The 20,774-nt window shown below is 28.4% G+C and overlaps 1 protein-coding gene across 4 annotated transcripts in view; it reads right to left on the reverse strand.

The window, feature by feature from the left end:
- Window positions 1–954: 954 nt before the first annotated feature.
- LOC126864979 (phospholipid phosphatase 1-like) overlaps window positions 955–20,774 on the reverse strand; it is a 36,846-nt gene continuing 17,026 nt past the window's right edge. For 2 of the 4 annotated variants that reach the window (XM_050616940.1, XM_050616944.1), the window contains exons 3-6: window positions 16,502–16,656; window positions 14,745–14,968; window positions 14,294–14,414; window positions 955–12,433 (exon numbers count right to left, since the gene is read on the reverse strand). In XM_050616940.1, the coding sequence (XP_050472897.1) occupies window positions 12,068–12,433; window positions 14,294–14,414; window positions 14,745–14,968; window positions 16,502–16,656 (866 nt within the window). In that variant the 3' untranslated portion in view covers window positions 955–12,067. Of the gene's footprint in view, window positions 12,434–14,293; window positions 14,415–14,744; window positions 14,969–16,501; window positions 16,657–16,910; window positions 17,065–18,619; window positions 19,148–20,774 lie in introns of those variants that run through there. The other 2 variants (XM_050616943.1, XM_050616942.1) reach the window with 2 other exon arrangements.

Raw genomic sequence — 20,774 nt, forward strand, 5'->3', positions numbered from 1 at the left:
GGTCTAAGCACAGACCCTCAATTAGACCCTCCATTAGACAAAAAGACCCTTATACAGACCCTCGATAAACCTAAGGCCCCGCCGTAAACTGAATCTTATTAGTTTGCAGGAACCTTTAATCCTGCAAATATTGTCGGTTTATAACTGGTACTTAAAACTGGTATTTAGGTTTATTGCACGTTGTTACAAATTACGGAGAAAGCAGGTAGTTACCTAGTGGGAAAAACGAATAGTTGTCTAACGGAAAAGCCATGAACAAGGTCACCCCCGAGCCACGTCGGTAGGAGGCTTCCTCTTCCAATCTTCATTTATTAACGTTAGCTATAACCAATGGGCATCGTGGATCGTTACCCTCACTTTTCTAACGAAAAGTGTGAACAACGAATCCACGTCCTTAGTTCAAAAGACACACCCACACCGAGCTTTCCTCCGTAATCACACAAGAACGAACTTCACTTGTTCTCATAACGACAGTGCAGTCACTTCATCCCTCTAGACTTGTGCTCTAAACTACAGAGCAGTCACTTCATATCTATACTTAGTCTATTCAATTGCTACTTCTGCTACATCAAGAAAGTCATCTTCGTCTTATATTCAACTGTAAGGGCCTTGCTCTAATACGAAAGAACATTGTGCTCATTTATCGGAGTTTCATACGTCAAAGTATCGTCTACGATATTTATATCATACGTAACGGTGTAACTATTTAGTGTATTAAGTGTTGGAAACATAAATTTTATAACCCTGTTAATCGCAGTGTTATACCACATCAATCACCCCTATTATTCCACAAGAAATAAGGGGATCGATCTGTTCGTGGCGTCGATTCTTATAATCGTAACGGGAATTTATGACTCCCGTCGACGCGCTTCTTCGCGATCGCGTCTCCCCGCGATAGATCGAAAATACAATATTACTTAAAAAAATTTCTCGGGAAATAAATTGGAAATGCAGTTTGATACAAAATACATGTTTTTATTTACATATAAAAAATAAACATTTATTGGCAACTGCTTATCTACAATATATGTTACATATTACAGTGAAAATACTTTCTCACAACTTCTTCCAACGCTTATACTTATGCATATTACATATCGTTTAAAAGTAATGTATTTAGTAAGTTAACTGCTTGTTTTTCTATGTACTGATACAAATATGATATTTGTAGAATGATATTAATACTATGGTTGGCAACTAAGTGATTGCGGAATTTGTCAATAGGTGGTCTTAGCTCATTCTTTTGTTTTGTCAACGAGTTCAAAGCATCTAACCTATATCGTTTTTTTGTTGTTTGGACTCCCACCTTTAATTTAGTAAAAAAATTGTGTCGATTAGTTATTTAGTTCCGTTTTTATCCCAATCTAAATATGGAAGAACAAGACGCGCATTTCAGACGTATTTCATTGTATTATTTCCGAAAAGACAAGAACGCATCGCAGGCGCACAAGAAGTTATGTACCGTATATGGGAATGAAGCCTTGAAAGAAAGGCAGTGTCAAAATTGGTTTGCCAAATTTCGTTCTGCTGATTTTTCACTGAAAAATGTTCAACGATCTGGCCGTTCAGTTGAAGATGATGAGACCCATATGAAGGCCATTATCGATTCAGATCGTCATAGCACAACGCGTGAGATTGCAGAGAAGCTCAATGCATCGCATACATGCATTAAAAAAAAATTAAAACAGCTTGGCTATGTCAGGAAACTCGATTTATGGATCCCCCATTAGCTTAAGGAAATTCATTTGACGCAACGCATTAGCATCTGCGATTCGCTTCTGAAACGCAACGAAATTGATCCATTTCTGAAACGACTGATTACTGGCGACGAAAAGTGAATAGCTTAAAACAACGTTAGTCGGAAAAGATCGTAGTTAATGCAAGATGAACCAGCCCAGACGACACCAAAAGCTGAGATTCGTCAAAAAAAGATTATGCTGTCAGTTTGGTAGGATTATAAAGGAATTCTATATTTTGAACTTTTACCAAGAAACCAAACAATTCATTCAAACGTGTACGTTCAATAACTCGCTAAACTGAGTGATGCAGTTCATTAACAGCGGCCAGACTTGGCAAATGGTAAGGGTGTTCTCTTCCAGCATGATAATGCAAAGCCCCGCACATCTTTGGTCACTCGCCAAAAATTATTGGAACTATGGTTGGCAACTAGGTGATTGCATATTTTAAATCTTTCTTATTTAATTATTGGAACTATAGTTGGCAACTAAGCGATTCCATATTTTAAATAAGAAGGATTTAAATCCTTCTTATTTAAAATAAGGGGATCCATAAATCGAGTTTCCTGACATAGCCAAGCTGTTTTAATTTTTTTTGAATGCATGTATGCGATGCATTGAACTTCTCTGCAATCTCACGCGTTGTGCTATGACGATCTGAATCGATAATGGCTTTCATATGGGTCTCATCATCTTCAACTGAACGGCCAGATCGTTGAACATTTTTCAGTGAAAAATCAGCAGAACGAAATTTGGCAAACCAATTTTGACACTGCCTTTCTTTCAAGGCTTCATTCCCATATACGGCACATAACTTCTTGTGCGCCTGCGATGCGTTCTTGTCTTTTCGGAAATAATACAATGAAATACGTCTGAAATGCGCGTCTTGTTCTTCCATATTTAGATTGGGATAAAAACGGAACTAAATAACTAATCGACACAATTTTTTTACTAAATTAAAGGTGGGAGTCCAAACAACAAAAAAACGATATAGGTTAGATGCTTTGAACTCGTTGACAAAACAAAAGAATGAACTAAGACCACCTATTGACAAATTCCGCAATCACTTAGTTGCTTACCAATAGTACATAGAGGTATTAAAAATACTTAAACACGTTTTGAATGATGCGGAAACTTTGTGCCAATGTCATTACATATGATGGTATTAGACATATTACAATTTGTACTCTTCTTGTATATTGTATATTATAAAGAATTATTACTTAATACAAAGTTTATCTGAACAGTGTTGTTTTGTAAAACCTCGAAGAATTCATAAAACAAATCTCCTTTTTTATTTTTAAGCATGCTTTTTTCCTTTGACCCAAGTGAAAAATAATGAACATCTAAAAATTGCATATTTTCAAATACATATAAGTTTTATAATACATTTGTTCACTTCGAAAAAGCTTGCTTTTACAATAACTATGTATTTTATTCTAAAGTTTGAAAAATTACGTACTCAACATCTGAACGCATATTATAACAATATTAAATGTATAAATTTTATAGCTGAATCACAAATGGAATGTTGGAATAATACATAACAATCATATTATCGTAAATTATTATTTAAGGAAATTGGTCTTTTTTTATATTTGTATCAATTCGTATTAATTCTTTTTCTATTTGTACTAACTGCAATAGTTGTGTTAACTGTGTTTGTACGAGTACAGTACTAAGTTAATATAATACAACTATTATTATAATAAGTTACTAATATTCAACTTTAGATGCATATGCTCTATGCACGGATATCTTGATGCATAAGAAACCTATAAATACACATAACTACGGAAAAAGTAAATAATTGAAATAAATATGGTATACTCAAAAACTTGCGTTATGTAAAACTTGTGATTTTGTGTATAATAATACTTTTTCTTTTCTAAATATAGGTTGCATGATGTATAAATTAATAAATATAGAATTACCATGAAAATTTTTGCAGATTCCTCCTCGCAAAATTAAAATTAGAAAATAGGAGCATCATTTCAATATTAAACAAAGTATTTAATCAAAATACTTTGTTAATGCTAGTATAAAACGACAAATAAAATGTGGTTAAGATTAAGCAAAATTGTTAAAAAAATTCAACGATAATCTTCTAATAATTTAAAATCTATTAAACGTATATTTTTAATTGCTGAATTAAGAAATTAATTTTACGATAAATATACCTTGAATGCAATACAGTAATGTGGATAGTATTACGACAATGTTTTGTACTTTGCAAATATGTTTTTTTTTCTCATGAATGTTAAAAATGTGCGAAGATGATACATAAATTATTTCATATAATATCTTCTTTTCTTGTGCTTCATTATAATTTTGGTGTGTATCTCATTTTATACAAATTTCATTCCATTCTTGGGGAAATAAACGATACATATTACATGTAATAACATTTTCCAGCTATTGTGCCGAGTATTCCCAGAGGCCAATCGAGACGCAACTTGGTTGATACCATGTTGATAACATGGATGGGATAGTAGAAATTTGACATATAAAATCTTAGCTTCGAAAAATCACGCGTTCGGAAGGTACAGATCTTTGTGTAATTGGTGTAGAAATGAAATTTTTCCAATTTTTGTGTAGAATAAAAGTTTTATTGTCGGAAAGAATTCATTTCTACATATTATATGTATGATAGATCTTTACTGTTATTACAAGCAATGTTCGTCAATTAGTACCTATAAGAATGCAAGTATGGATGATATACATGTATGTATTTTTATGTGACTGAGGGATGAATATGTGTACGTATATATTAGGCTCAAAAACGCTCAATAAGCGAAAAAACTGATTAGCTCCTTTTAAAGAGGGTTATCGGCATTGATCTGGATTATATATATAAATCACTGTCGCCAGCACAGCCTAATAACAACGAACATCTATTATACATAAGTAAATATATGTATATGATTCTGTATCTTCAGAACGCATGATTTCCCGAAGATTTTATTGTTTGAGTCTTTTCACAAACTTTATAATATCTACCAAATGTCACGTCTATCAAACACCGAGAACCATTCAGAAAAATATTCTACTTTTCATATAATTCGTCATGATCTCTTGGTATTTTAATATTTTCTAATATACAATTTTATAATTTTATATTATTTTATAATCATCCGCATTAATAAACAGTTATCATATATTGGAATTTTTATATTCATATGCTATATATATTTATGTTCATAAATATTATAAGTAATCTTAAATGTAAATATTACTATTATTTCTTTTCTTCTTTTCCATAAAATGCGAACATGGCTTACTAATCTTTAGAAAAAAGACCAATTAATTGATAATTTGTATAGTATTTAGTATTCTTAATGGCATTTAAGTGCTAAATTCCACAACAAAAGATTCTGTAATTCACAATTTCACCAACATAGACTTATTATTTGGTTTCAAAGAAAAACAATAAACTTTCTTTTTCCGTCTTTTTAATATCTTTAACAACAAGCTTCGCTGTTTCATTATTTTCTACTAATAGATATTTATTTAGAAGTACATTGATTTATAAAAAATGCCGTAATATCCTTTTTTAATGTTTTCCTTTACATTGTATATCACGTAATATCATATGTGAAAATATATAAAAAGAATATTTTACAGATTTGTATAATTGTTACATTAAAAGATTGATGAAGAATATGATTGATGCTTTATATTTTCTCTCATGCATATCCATGTATGTATCGTATACAATACAATAGAGCAATGTGTGCGATAAACAACAGTATCGTTGTTCATATTGAAAGAAAATATATTTTCTAATAAAAGAATGAACAGACGATATTTTTTAATAAGATCAGAATGTTTGTATTTAGATATGTATGTATACTTTTCTTCTTTAAAACCAAATATTGTTTTTTACATAAGGTATTGGAATAATATAAATATTACATAGAAAAGATGCGATGTTACATTAGAATAAGTATCATTTGCATACAATCAAATTCTTTCCAATATATCACAATTTTTATACATTGTTAGTGCAAACATTAATAGTGAATTAAATATAAACGGATAATATTATACAAATGTAGACGATTATATTTAACACAAAGTTGATTAGACATCTGACAACTGTAAAGAAAGAAATTCTGACAAATTTTCACCTGATTAGAATGTTTTTCCTTCAAATTCTTCTGATATATTATATACATACATATATATGTATTTATTATACAGAGTAAGATTATAGATGTCTCTATGAAGAAACCGTTGATCGGTCATTGTTTCGACATCAAGGATGTCGATACAGCCTGTGTTGGTATGTATAATGCATTTGAAATCATTCTTATTTTCACACTCTTATTTTTGGATCAACGGCAACTTCTCAGACCGCGGCCTCTAGCAAGAGAACCACCCTGTACCATATTGCATTAAAATCTTAATTTAACACTCAAAAATTTATTGTTACGAAAAGAAACTGTATGCTAAAATATCAAGAACGGATATGAGTATATAATGGAGTGAGGAAATAATATTAAATCATCCAACTATTTTCCAATAGAATATGGCAAAGTGGAGATACTTTCATAGAGTGAAATATCATACAATGAATTAGAAAAATAATATTATACCTAAACAATATAAATACAAATCAATATACTGCTGAAGCCTAATCGTCTGCTTTCTAATCAGTTATTCTTAGCTAATCGATTAGAAGCTCCGTTTAGTTGATGATCAATGACATAACAACAGATATCTTAAACAGATAATAATTAAAAGATATATAACGACATTAATTCGATACTAAACTTTTAATTATCTAGCTATGAAGCTGGAAAGACATTAATTTAGCTGCATGACAACCCAAGAAAAGTCGAAAGTACTTTACGGTATTAAATATTATAATATTCATATGTTAAACTGCAAAAAAGAATAAATATTTTATCATAATACAAATTTCATTTTTCTTCGATCATAGTTTACAATGTAATATTATTGGACGGAATCATTAATGCTGATCATATTTATGAACATATATTTGTTAGATATATATACACACATTTAAATAAACTTGCAACCATTAATGGATATTGACAATATATCACTGAAGATTTTGGAATGTAATAAAGACATAGAATTTTCATAAATTGGAATAGCGAGTTATTACAAAATTTCAGTTTACGAAAATATTACATAATTAAAATATTATATAATAATATTAAATAATTTTATTTAAATCTTTCTTCTAATGACTTAACATGCCTTAAGGTGTTCTTGGGCTATAGATAGCGAAAATTGAATAACCGCATGTTAAAAACCTATAAATACAACTCTACTGATACTCCATGTAATGTAGGAAACTTGAATTAACCGCTTCTTTTCTTGTAACTATTTTTTGTTGAGTTTGGTTATAATAATTTATGTATATAGCTATTAGAGGCTATTTGATTATTTATTTTATTTTAAGCTTCACTCGAATAAAATGAAATATTTCCCTTTTTTCAAATGTATACTATTAACTGCAAAATTGAATATTTCTTTAACACAATTGTTTCTGATCATTTTGCATTGGAAAGTATTTATCTTCTAGAGTCAAAAAAGCTGAGTAATTTTTTACAATCTGCAATAAAATTTGCTGGCTTATTCTCCTTCCTCTCTCTCTCTATCTATCTATCTATCTATCTATCTCTCTATCTATCTATTTCTTTCTCTGGATCATTAATTACTTTTCATTCATTTCATTTGTGATTGTTTGTTAAAGTTATTGTCTCCGAACTAGTTTGTTTCAATTAGTTACAACAATAAGAATGCACCAGCTGTTTTGAAAATTTGATAAGCTAAATTTTCTATAAGCAGATATTTTTTATTAATTATCTCAATAAAATGTGTAATGAATCAAAATATTATCGTCCAATTCCTTCCCATCATGCTACATTGTAGCATGTTCGTCACTATAACAAAATTAAAACGTCAAATCTATGTATGGTGAATGCGATACCGATAATAATAAAAAAAATCCTATTCTAGTTTTTCCAATACAATGAAAAGTACCAAAATATTTAGAAGGGAGGATGAAGTGGAAGGACAGAAAAATATTAGCAAGATTCAGATGTGGAAACGAGACCAAAGCAAGGGAATACTGGTAAGAAGAGGGAGAAAAAAGATGCAGGCTATGTAAAAGGAAAGAAGAAGACCTGAGACATGTAATAGAAGAATGCGAAATAACGACAGGACCAAAGGACACAGAAAAAGTACTAAACGAGATTGGAGAAGGATTAACAGAACTAAAAACAATAATAGAGAAGAGAAGGGCAATACAAGACGGGGAGGAACGACAATAAGGAAGCACAGCAAGGAGGCAAAAGCCCAAAAGTTGCCATAGTTTTAGAGACACAATAATTAAGGGAGTGCAATATAAGAGATATAATATAATAGAATATAAAAAGCGAGATAAGTAAACGAGATGTAAAACCGGAAGCTCGTCCAAAGCCAAAAGGCATAGACGAAATAATAAATAGATAATAATACAATGCAAAGAAAAAAGGAAAGGTCAATTTTGGACAAAAAATTTAATTATGCAGCTATTAGTGAAGACTAAAGAAGCCGAAATTAAACGTTAAATATTTTTGAAACAAATTCTTCATTTAGAATCAAACAGACTGATCAAAAACGATTGGATCCGATCAAGTAGTCAAGTGCTAAAATAACAAATATGAGAAAAAAAGAACAGTCAACTAATTCAAACCTCTGTTACAAGATTTTGAATAGCAATGGAACTGCGTTTATGAAATTTTATATGTTAAATTTTAGAATATCTAAGCCCAAGGCATGTTATTGTACTATCTGCTCGAGTCTATTTTTTATTGTCTATTTCGATACGAATTAAAGCCATTTTATGAAAAAAGACATAAAATTGCAAAAAATTGCAAACTGCTTTCCTTTAACAAGAACATAAGTATATTAATTGAAGCGAGTTAAAAATATAGTTTTTGTATCTATCTACTGAGATGTAGTGAGTAAGATTATTTATATCTCCAGGAAAGAAATACATATATATTTTTTATAATTTCTATGTTAATGTCAATTCTATTTCTACTGGTGTCTACATGTATATACGAGGTAAAGTCAAATACTTAAAATACTATTATTATATGATAGATAATTTAAAACGAAATGTCAATACTGCTTTAATAAACTAATGAAAAAAAATAAAAATTTTTCATTTAGATTATTTTGAGTGCATATATTCATTATACAAGATGATTCTCTCGCTTTAGGTGAGAGGCTTTAGAGAAGAAACAGCTGACTGGACATTGTTTCGACATCAAAGCCAACATAAACCAGAAATAAACATAAAACTTTTCTTCCATCTCCATTATCGCTAAATAAATTTTGTTCGATCATAATTTCGTTTAAGAGCTCTCGTGCACTACCGACAATTTGTTGCTTATGGAAAGACGCATTCGTTTATATGGACATGTGCGCATTTGACAACACGACTACATAACGTTATTTTTCTTTTGTATCGCATCAATCAAAAATTCAATTTATAACGTTACTAAAGCGACAATTTTGTCACTACCACGCGCATAACCTAATACCAATAATGTTATTGTTCGACTGTATTGTTATACTAGATGATACTTTTGTTAATATCGCCAGGCTGTGTTTTACTTACATTTAGAATGACTTTGTTTTTAAATCATATACACAGATAGATTACTATAAGCATTCAAGTTTCATGAAAATTGAATCATTCAATGCAAAAGACATATATTAAGCATAAACATTAATGGAATTTATTTTATACCTAGCACAATATGTTTTACCACCATTAGAATTTTTTCTGTCATTTTTAAATATTATAAAAGATAGGTTTGACCAAAACTTTTGAGCATTATACATCATGAAACATACATTCTGTCTAAATTTAAGAAATAATTTTCAATGTATACACAATCACATGTACATTAATATAAAATTACATGTGTTCATACTTTTTAATTTAATATATTACAAATTTCAACCAGCAGAGCATCATGATTTTTCTGATTCTCGCAAAGACATGTTGCAAATCACTCTGATTACTACTAGTATGATTGTTACTAATATAATATTATTAATGCATTATGCATATTTCAATAATCTTAATCAAGAGAAAAATATAAATACAGAACATGGAATGTTATTATTGGAACTTATTATTTGAATATATTTACTGTACCCATGAGCAAGAAAAATTATCCCAAAAAATTTTATTCGGGATATCAAGAAATTAAGAAAGTATTGTATAAGTGAGAAAAATAATATTCTATTAAAATTTAATAAATAAAATATAATAGCCAAAATTATTAGTTAGAATAAAACTTAATCCAAATCAATTTTTATCTTTTCAACTTCCGTAGAAATTGAAAATAATTAATATAATTGAAAAGATTGTATTTATACAAAATTGTGATCTATAAACAAAAAGTACCATAATTTTTATTCATGTACTAATATGTACTAATATTCATGTGATATATTAATAATTAGTAAAATTATTTATTCAAATATTTTCACAGTTTCTGTTTTCGAGGATAGAACTTTGGCTATAAACTAGTAAGATTTTTATTCTACATTATTTTATACTTTCTTGATCCCATTATTATTCTTACAGCACTCTGTATTTGTTCAATTTATACTCTAAATATGAATTTTACTCTATTATGTCTAAATATGAATTTATACTCTAAATATAAATTTATAAATATATGTATCACATCTAAATAAGCTTAGAAATAATACAAATATTATATAAATTTAAAATGTGTAATTAGGAATGAATTATTGATCTCTCTCATATTAAAAAAATATTAAAAAAATAATTCTCCTTATTTTTCTTACATTAATTTGAAGTGTAGAGAAAGCTAATAAAAGAAGTTTTTGTTTGTTTTCAACACTGTTGTTTTAAAATAAGGGAACATTTTTTGTAACAGGTAATTGTGTAAAATAGAGTATATCTCGTTAATTTCGATGACCTTCAAATATGTTGTTTCTTAGTAGCATTTTCCTATACATATACCAATCGATCGGCTTCATTTCTCAAAATATACAACAATATATTTAATGGTATGTTATGCAATAAATTAATTCACAAATGTTGTATTTTGTAAACAATTTTTCAATAATAACGGCTAGAATTACTACATTTTTAACTAACTAAAAATTAGAATAAAATGTAGCATTTCATATACAATTCATCAGATATTATTTCATCTTATTGTTAGTGATGATTGGATATCAATTTAATTCAACCTTTGAATTTTTTTTATTTATATTCAAAATCATTATCATCAATGAATTAAGTGTAGATTGACTTATATAAAAAATATAGTGCTTACGCCAGAATGTAATATAATCTTAACTTAAATTTAGCTGAGGTTTTTTACACATAACTCGGAAACTACAAAAGTTGACCGACGGTTATATACGGTATAAGAAACAGTTATACATATATGTACTTATAATTAGGACGTTAACCATGACAGCATATTTCAAGACCATCGAAATCAGTGAGGTGTACAATACAGAGCCGAAAGATGGCTAGATAAAAGAATGTGGGTCTGATTGATTATTTCTGATAGACCCGACACAGTTATAAAAATAAGCAAGCATATTGACCGAAAATATCCCAAATACAAATAAAACCATATAGGATTGTGTGTGAGTGATAGAAAGCACTATGTAAGTATGTACCTATGTACTTTCCTTGCCCTTCCCTTACTCGTTATCCGTTCCGTTAATCATCTTTCCAGCTCTGCTATTCTATTTGACATAGTTATTAACTAATAGTATCGTCAAATAGTGGAAAAGAAGTTTCCTACTTTCAAACAAGATATTTTCCGCCTCTAAACAAGTAAACAGAATTCATTATCATTTTTTACCGTCTAATATTATAAATATGAGCATGACGAATAATTAACTAAAATCACACATGTACAATTAGATATGTCCGATTAGTACAGTTCAATTAATAAACATTTGACGTTACGGTTTAGCTTTTTAAAAATTATTTTGATAAACGCAGATCGTAAATATAATATCACTACTAAATTATAGTAATTATATACATTGGTTAAATACCTACAAGAAAATATTTGTCAATATAAACTGTAAAATATAAGCCTTTCGTCTTATTTTATGAATATATTATCAATCACATGAAGAACTAAATTTTTTAAATATAATAGGCATGTCATATCAAACACTTTGTATAAAGCGTTTCTACTAAATTCTACTAGAAATTTTGAACATTTATACAACAAAACATTTATAATTCCTCTTTAAATCTTCTCTTATCAAATATTTTGATGTGTTAAGTTTTATTCCCTCCAGGTTGATGATTTAATATTCTTTAATTCACGACTTTCCGAAGGATCAATTATTGTTTCATGTAAAAGTTTCTTGGTGTTTTGTTTTCTCTTGTTGTAATTAATTTGTTCACTTTCTACAGGCTCACTATATATTTGTGAGACGTTTTGATTTAAATGAAACTTACGGCATGGCACTATAACAGTTAACATGCTAAAAGCGAAACCCAAAATGATGCCTGCAAGTACATCCCACCAATGATGTCTATTGTCACCGATCCTTGTTAATGAGCATATCACAGTCCACAAAAATATTATACATTGTAACCACGGTTTTAGGAAAAACGTCCGATCTGGTAAACGGCGTTGTAAGTACCACTACAACAGAAAAATGTATTTGTTTAATGTTATAAAAAAGGAAAACGATAAAAAGGATTTAAACATTGCAAAAAAAGTTTAATGTGAAGAGTATTTTCATATTCTATCAAAAAATTAAACTTTTAAAATTTACAGAAGTTTCTGTAAGATAAAAAAAATATTGTTTCTGAAACAATTTAGTTTTATGTAAATAATCTTTACGGTAAATACGTATAATAGATAAATCTACGAAATTAATATATCTACAAAAATGTCATAAAAATATAATTCAATTTATTAGACAAACGAATGATATGAATTGATGCAATGATGCATAATGAATTAAATTCATTTTATCTAAGTCGATTAGTACAATCTAAAGTCAATTATAGTTAACACCAGTACATAGCAAAGTCGATATATGTATACAGGGTGTCCCGTAGCAAATGGTACAATAGGATATGGAGTAATCCTACGTGAAAACATAAATCGAAAATATAGAATATTTTTTCATATGACTTTGTTTGATGACTTTGTTGATTTTTTCATATGGCTTTGTTCTCGAAAAAAGACGGTTTAAACGTATTTAATTAAGAACTGGTCTGATGAACGCACATGATACATTTCCAAATTTTTTTTCTGAAAAATTTTACTCCACGGTTTTTACTTATTTTCGCATTTAATCTTCTATCGGTTATTTACTCTTATTCAGTCCCGAATTAACCTAATTTAAGTATATTTATCAAATTTTGAGAACCATTTATATGAACCACTAATTTCAAGACACCCTGTATATACAGGTTATAATATCTTCTAAGAGTAGTCACTATTTTTCAGATATTTCTAATAATGTGCCAAAGAAATGCTTTGTACAAAAGTTAGTCAGTTTTCAATCTGCTATACATTTAGATATTAAAAAATTCCAGCAAACATTTTTTCGATTTGAGGTCACAGTCAGGTTGAGTTTTTTAAGTGACACCACAAATTTTGTATTTCACAGAGTTGAAGCTGACGTCAAGATGAATTCCACGACCTACTTTCCATAACCATAAGGTGATATTGGATTCAAAACGGTATTATTGTTATCGTTAGATTTGTTTAATAAACTTATTAATTTGTCCTTAATCTTATTTGGAAAATGTTATTTGATGAAAATAAAATACATTTTAACATTGTTTTTGTTGATCCAACCTGAATTTCTGAATCCAAAAATTTCTAAATTTTATTGCGAAGTTATAATATGATAGGTCGTTGAATTTATCTTGACGTTAGCTACGACTTTGTGAAGTGCAAAATTTATGACATCATTAAAAAAAATCAACCTTGACTCTTTATTGAGGAAGAGATTATTTTTTGAAATTTTTAATATTCGAATATGTAGCGAACCGTAAACTGACTATCTTTTGTTCAAAACATTTCTTTAGCAGATTTTTGGAAATATTTGACAAATGGTGCTTACAGTATACACTCTTTATGTATTTACATACGTATGTATAAATGACCAAAAGAAATAAAATAAAATGATAGAACAAAAATCTGTAGAAACAGTAATATAATTCTCAGTCTTAGATAGCCAAAAACTATGCCCATCAGAATTTTTTAATGTATAAAAAGTACTGGAAAATATAGTCATCCAAGTGATAATAAAACATGGCTCAAAGTCCTTTAAATTTAATGTTCACAATTTCTCTATTATTCCAGGCTCTGTATCAGAATTTTTCATCTACTCGTATTTGCATTGCAATTTTTTTCTGATAGAAATTAAAAAATTCGAAGGAGTGAATATATAAAAGTTCATAATGTATAATCATATGCAAAGGAATTATAATGTTATATAATCATATGTAAATACAATATGTATGTATATATATACCTACTTACCACAATAAAAGTAGTTGTGAACATAGAGAGGGCAGAATGGCCAGATGGAAATGATTTGCTAGAATCCGAGACAAACCATTCTGAATGTTCTGTATTTGTACACGTATATTTTTCCACATATCTGAAATTCAGTATGTAAATTCATAGTACGAAACAGAAGATCACAGATGGTTTTTTAATCTTTATTTAAGTACTATCGAACTAAGATTTTTGTAATAATTAATTAAATATATTATACTGTTATTTAAAATCATATTTTTAAAATACCTTTGGTTAGAAAATTATCTCGTAGTTTTAAATACGATATATAAATGTAATATAGTTATGTATAGTAAAAAATACAAATATAAGAAAAGAGAAGATCATTTTTATACTGTAAAATATATACATTCTTGTGAAAGATGAATTATTCTTACGAACAAAAATGTAATACAATAAAAAAAATGCTTACTCATTGGTGCAATTCTCTGCCTCTCGTGGTTTACACGTATCCAAAAAGTGTGGTCTTGGTTCGCCCACCAGAGTTTTCATAACATCACATATAAACGTTAAGGCAATTATTCCGATCGAATAGTGACCATACCACAACCATATTTGTTTTGCTCTTGAACCAGCGCATCCTAATTCTGTATCATAGCTATCTGCAGAGTAGCATACGAATTCAGACAGCCACATCTAAAAATATGCAAAATAAAATGTTATTTACAAAATTACAGAGAAACAGAATTATAATTCATTAGATTTACAACAAAATTAATAGCTAGCAGAAACATAAGTAAGACTTGCAGTAGCATAAATATATTATATACAGTGTAATGCCCCGTTAATATGCATTGAAAAGAACTGTTATTTTCCCTAATTTTTAAGAATAATCTAGGGGAAACGTTATTTTATCGAGAAAATAATTACACGAATAAGAGTAAGCAAAAAAGCAATCTTTATCGCTCAACGCTTGGCATTCAAATCTGGTGAATTAGGGGGTGTTATTCGGTTGATGAAAACTGAAATTTTTATCATTTTTTCTCTTTCTCGAAAAAGGAATTCTAATAGGTTGCTGAAGTCTTCCTAATTAAGCTGATTGAGTTAAATTTCATTAATCCATTCATTATTACTTGATTAATAAGTAATGTTTAACTTGAAATTCTATAAATATAATTACTATTTCCCATTATGCGTATAGATCTATCATTAAAAAATAATAATATTTCATATAGCAAAATAGAATTTGTTTCTTCATAGAAATAATGGCAATAGCATCGTGTTGTGACGCGTAACAATATCCATTTTTTCTTTGCTATTTCCCTAAAATTTTTAAATATTAAAATACTGTAATGTGGAGTACACTAGATAATGTTAAACCACAATTAAGTTTATATTTAGACTTATTCAGTTAATTGAGAAAATATCACTCGTCCACTGCAATCTCTTTTATTGTAGGAATAAAGATGGGAAGCTTTCATTTTTTATCAGTCAGTAAGTTATCGTTTGTTGGAAAACATTAAGCATTGAGCGATGATGACTTTATTCTTTCGCTCACTTTTATTTGTTATGCTTATTTGACAGGTTTGGATATGATTTGAACTTTTAAAATTCCAAATATTAATTAATATCCATATCCAGTGGATATTACTCACAGATTTGTTAATATTGACTTTGCGACATAAAAACATAAATCCTTATGTCTTCGATTTTGAATCTTTCTCTGAAGTTGATAAAAAATATAAGGGTGTGAGATTCGCAAATCCGGACGCAACTTATATGTATTTATAATAATAATTATGGCCTTGATAAAAAATGTCTTGTTATATTTCACGTAACGTACAAAAATAAATTAAATTTATTTTGAAAGCATTTTCATTTTATATCCTATTTTTCAATCTTAAAATCCTGAAAGGATTTCAATGCTTAAATGATTTCTATATACAAACTCAATTGATAAAATAAACTTGAGAATTTAATTCAACATTTGTAATTCATTTAGACTTTTATTTACTCATACAAATTTTGTATTCATATTTTAGAGTAACGCGTTCAAAGAGATATTTATGTTTCTAAAACAAAAGAATTTTTATTACTCAAATTAATAATTAATTCAAACAAATATTTGTGTTTGATAGTTTTTTAGAAAATTATAAATCCTATTCAGCAAATATTTTTAAATTTTTAGAAATATTAAAAATATTTTATATTTATTTTATTTATACATACCACGACGATCGGTATTAACAGACATCCAACAATCAAAAATGTAATAGAAATCGTATCTCCCATGAACTTGAATGAAATTTTTGGATCATTACAGTAAAAACCGATATGTTGTTGCGGAACTGTCCCAAATTCCAATACTGCTAGAAATACAATGACTGGAAAGTACAAGAGTACAATTGAAAATTAGAAAATATGTCTGTAAAAAGAAGTAACAGATTGTAACCATTCAAACTTCAAATTAGTAAATACATAGACTTTGATAGTATTTTAACATGATAAAATTCAGAAAATTTTCTAAAATAATTCGCTCGTACATGTACAGAATGTTAAAAAAACATGTCATTTCTATAACAGATAATTCTACACCATCGGTTCGATGCTGCAAAAAGGTATAAGCAAAAGAAAGTACCGGGAAATTGATCTTGACTTTGAATTTTAAGATGAAATTTCTTTTGCTTGAATCCTGTTGCACTCATCACGAGGATCATACTTGTCAACGGAATCACGAGTTGTAACTTGTGATTCGATTATTTTCTTGAAAAATGATGCTAGAGTTCCATTGGCTGTTACATTGGCATCATTTACAATATGTTTACATTTCGCAGTCAGGTAGAAAATAAACAGCACGATATTAATATAGTACATTTTAATATAGTACGAGATAGTACATTTTAGGCCCTAACTTCGTAGAATGATGTACCTAACTTCATGATTTTAAGTTATTACAAAATTATTTACTGCATGAAAAAATTTTTCGCGCAAAAGTTGAATAATACCAAAAGAGAAACGATTCAGTATCTTTATAATCATATAGTCATAGGTAGTTTTGCAGATGTTTATCGTGTGACATTGCAGTTGTGCAAATCTTTATCGTGTTAATAATGTTTATATTTTTATTTGATATTTTATCTGAAGAATTATCTGAAGATTCTACCTATGGAAATAAATGTATTGAACATTGCTGATACATTATATAATTATACTGGTAATATATATACAATGATACATATAAATGTCAAGTAATCGAATAAAATCTCATTATTTATTTTATTAGCAGATCAAACGTATATGTACGTAAGGTTTGATAATGAAGAATAAAAATCCTGTTAATTTTCTAACTTTTTCGATACGAATTTAAAAGAAACATAATTAGCGAATGTTACAAAAATAATACAAGTATTATAAATTATTAATATTACACACTACTTATTAGTTAGAAAAACTTTAGTAAACTGTCACTTTCGACCGATACCAGAATTGAAAACATCATATTATGTACAAAGATATGTAAGATAAAGATAACAGATATCATACGATTGATATGAAATGAAATAAACCTTTGAATAAGAATTTCAGAATACCTACGTATATTTGTTTCAGTTTCAGGAAACAAAATAAAGTTTATTTGTTTCTATTTTATTTTAAAGGAGTATTCGTTCAAGACATATATTTGTTTTTATCGAAGAAACAATTTGTACTGAAGTAAATATGTATATTATAAACGATAATAAAACATACATTAAAAACTATAACATAACAGACGAAACGTTTTTCATAGTTAACAGTATATTATTTCTTAATAATTTATTGGCTTCTGAAAAGTTGAATACGAGACTGATACTTTTAATTCAATATTTTAGTATTGCAACAGCTTTATCGTCACTAATATGGTATGGTATAGTCATAAATAATACATTTGAATATAATTAATGATGTTTAAAATAAAAAGAAAAGATATATGTACGTCCTCGTAATAATTCTACTATTTTATATCTATGTACATATATAGTACGTACTTAATTTTTCATGCAAGTCTTAGTTAATAATTATTTACAATTAGTATGAAAAATGTAATGAAAAATATTCACAATGAGAAAGATTTTCTCATCGACTTCAGTCATTTTATTTTAAATTCATTTATAACTAAAAGGAATTACACTATACAATACCCTGCGACGTAATTCTTTCCGTTGAAAACCTTATTGTCGTAACAATTTGAACACATCTAAACAAATATACTTTTTTCTTCAACGTTTTGCTAAATCAATTTCCTATGTACTTGTTGAGGAAAGTACACGTGTCACGACATGTTCCATTTTTGTTTTGCTCGATACTTACACAAACTGTATAAATTTAGTGGAGTTAGCAATTTAAAATCTTTCCACCGTAAGGCTACTTTTCTATTGAGTTTACTCTTGTCCATATTATGTAAATTTGACACGTGCTTGCAAACAATCAAAGCAACAACATCAGAAAGGACTAAAAATAAGAATGATACGTAATTGGAAGAAGGCAGCTAGGGAGGAGGGGAAGAAAGAGGCAGGAGGAAGGAAAGAAGGACGAAGAGAGATAAAAAAAAGGGAAAGAGAAAATGAGAGGAAGAGCGACGAGTGCTCTTACTTCGAACACCAGTAGAGTTAATATCACACACGATACTGTGCGCTTGCTACGTGAAGCAATAGTTAAGTATTCGGCTCAAACTCGAACGCATGCGTATAACTCATGTGATTGCATAGCTTGTCTCGATGATCAAGCAGTTTTTCTTTTTTGGAAGGTATAAGGACGTGATTAATGAAAACAATCCTGAAACCTTTTCTTATTAATGCTATATCAATAAAGATTTTAATAAATGAAAGATACACTATTATCTCTTTAATGTCTTCTGATATATGAGCCATTCAGAGATCGGAAGAAACTGATTAACATCACGAAGTAGAAAGTAAAAAAGAGCGATGATGTTGCAAATATTATTTTTCAAATTTATTTTGAAAACTACTACTATTATTTATGTCATCTTCCCATGATAAATGAACTCATGCAAGCATGTCTTCTGTCTTTTGAGAATTAAACATTAACCGCCTACTTATGTGATGAAACTAAAAAACTGACAAATAGTTAAGTTGATCAATGTAGCGCCTGAAATATTCATATATAGAATAAATTAGATAAATGTGAAATAAATTTATTGCTTTTTTATAAATTCTTTGCTCATTTGATATTATCGTTTACTACTATATATACTATATACTATATATATAAGTGGTAATAGTAATATATAGTACATCGTATAGTATATTATAGTGTATATATACATATATAATATTAATTATATATTATATAATTATTGTATATTAATATTATATATCTATATATATATATTCTTTGTATTTGTATAAACATTAAATGGGACAATATCCGATTCTCATGATATAAAGATAGTTGGACATTGGAACAAAATGTAATTTAAACATTAACATGTATCTAATATTTTGCAGCATTTTAATTTAAAATAGGATTTATACGTCTGAACATAGAGTAGTATAGATTATTTTTCTCGAGTATTCTGCGCTTGCAATTTTTTCTGTAGGTTCTTTCTTGGAACCTCCAGTTTATCTAAAAACATAGGTATGTATAAATATTTCAGAAACGATGAATGATACAGAAAATGTTCCAAACGATTTCTGTAGGATGTTAGAGACGACATATCATACTGATATTTACAATATTTAATCCTGCAATGGTCTTGAAAAGCCGTTGTGAAGGTCGCATTTAAATTCTTAAATGGGATTCTACATCCTATTGTTGCATTTCCTTTTACGTAGCTTAAAAGAATACAACATTCGCCTAACATTTTTTTGTATTACGCATATGTTTCGAAATATTTACATGTCTTCAGATGAAAGGAAAGAATATACTGTATACGTATATACCGCAATTTTTTATTGTTGGTATTTTATCACGTACTTAAATGATAAGACTTTGTTTTCCGATTTTGTGTAACATCATATAATAGAATTCTTTACAGAACAAATGTCTGTGAATCTATTATCTATTATATAAAATAAAATATTATCTAGAAATGAAAATGTTAAATTGATGGGTGTACCGTTACGTATTAATAAACGGCGCAAGTCTGGTGTACCTAACTAAAAATACCACAAAGTTAGTAAACTTGCTAGATAATACTAAAATTTTAGAACTAAAAATTTAAAATAAAAGAATCACCAAGGAATCACTGCATATCTACATAGTTGAGAACCAAGTATATACATACTTATGTAGTAGAAAATAAACTTTGATAGTTTTCTACCCTAAAATAGTGCTTGGTTGATACAACACGTGCAAATATCACAAATCTCGTTTGTTACTTTTAAAAACTACGAACACATAAACATAACAATATGAGTTTGAAGTGAAAGTATAATGTTCTTATGTAGAAATTTGAATTTCTACGCTTTTATCAACTTTCTTTTGGTAGAAATATTTTGGAGAT

The sequence above is a fragment of the Bombus huntii genome, chromosome 4, assembly GCF_024542735.1.
Source record: "Bombus huntii isolate Logan2020A chromosome 4, iyBomHunt1.1, whole genome shotgun sequence".
Classification (NCBI taxonomy): Eukaryota; Metazoa; Arthropoda; class Insecta; order Hymenoptera; family Apidae; genus Bombus; species Bombus huntii.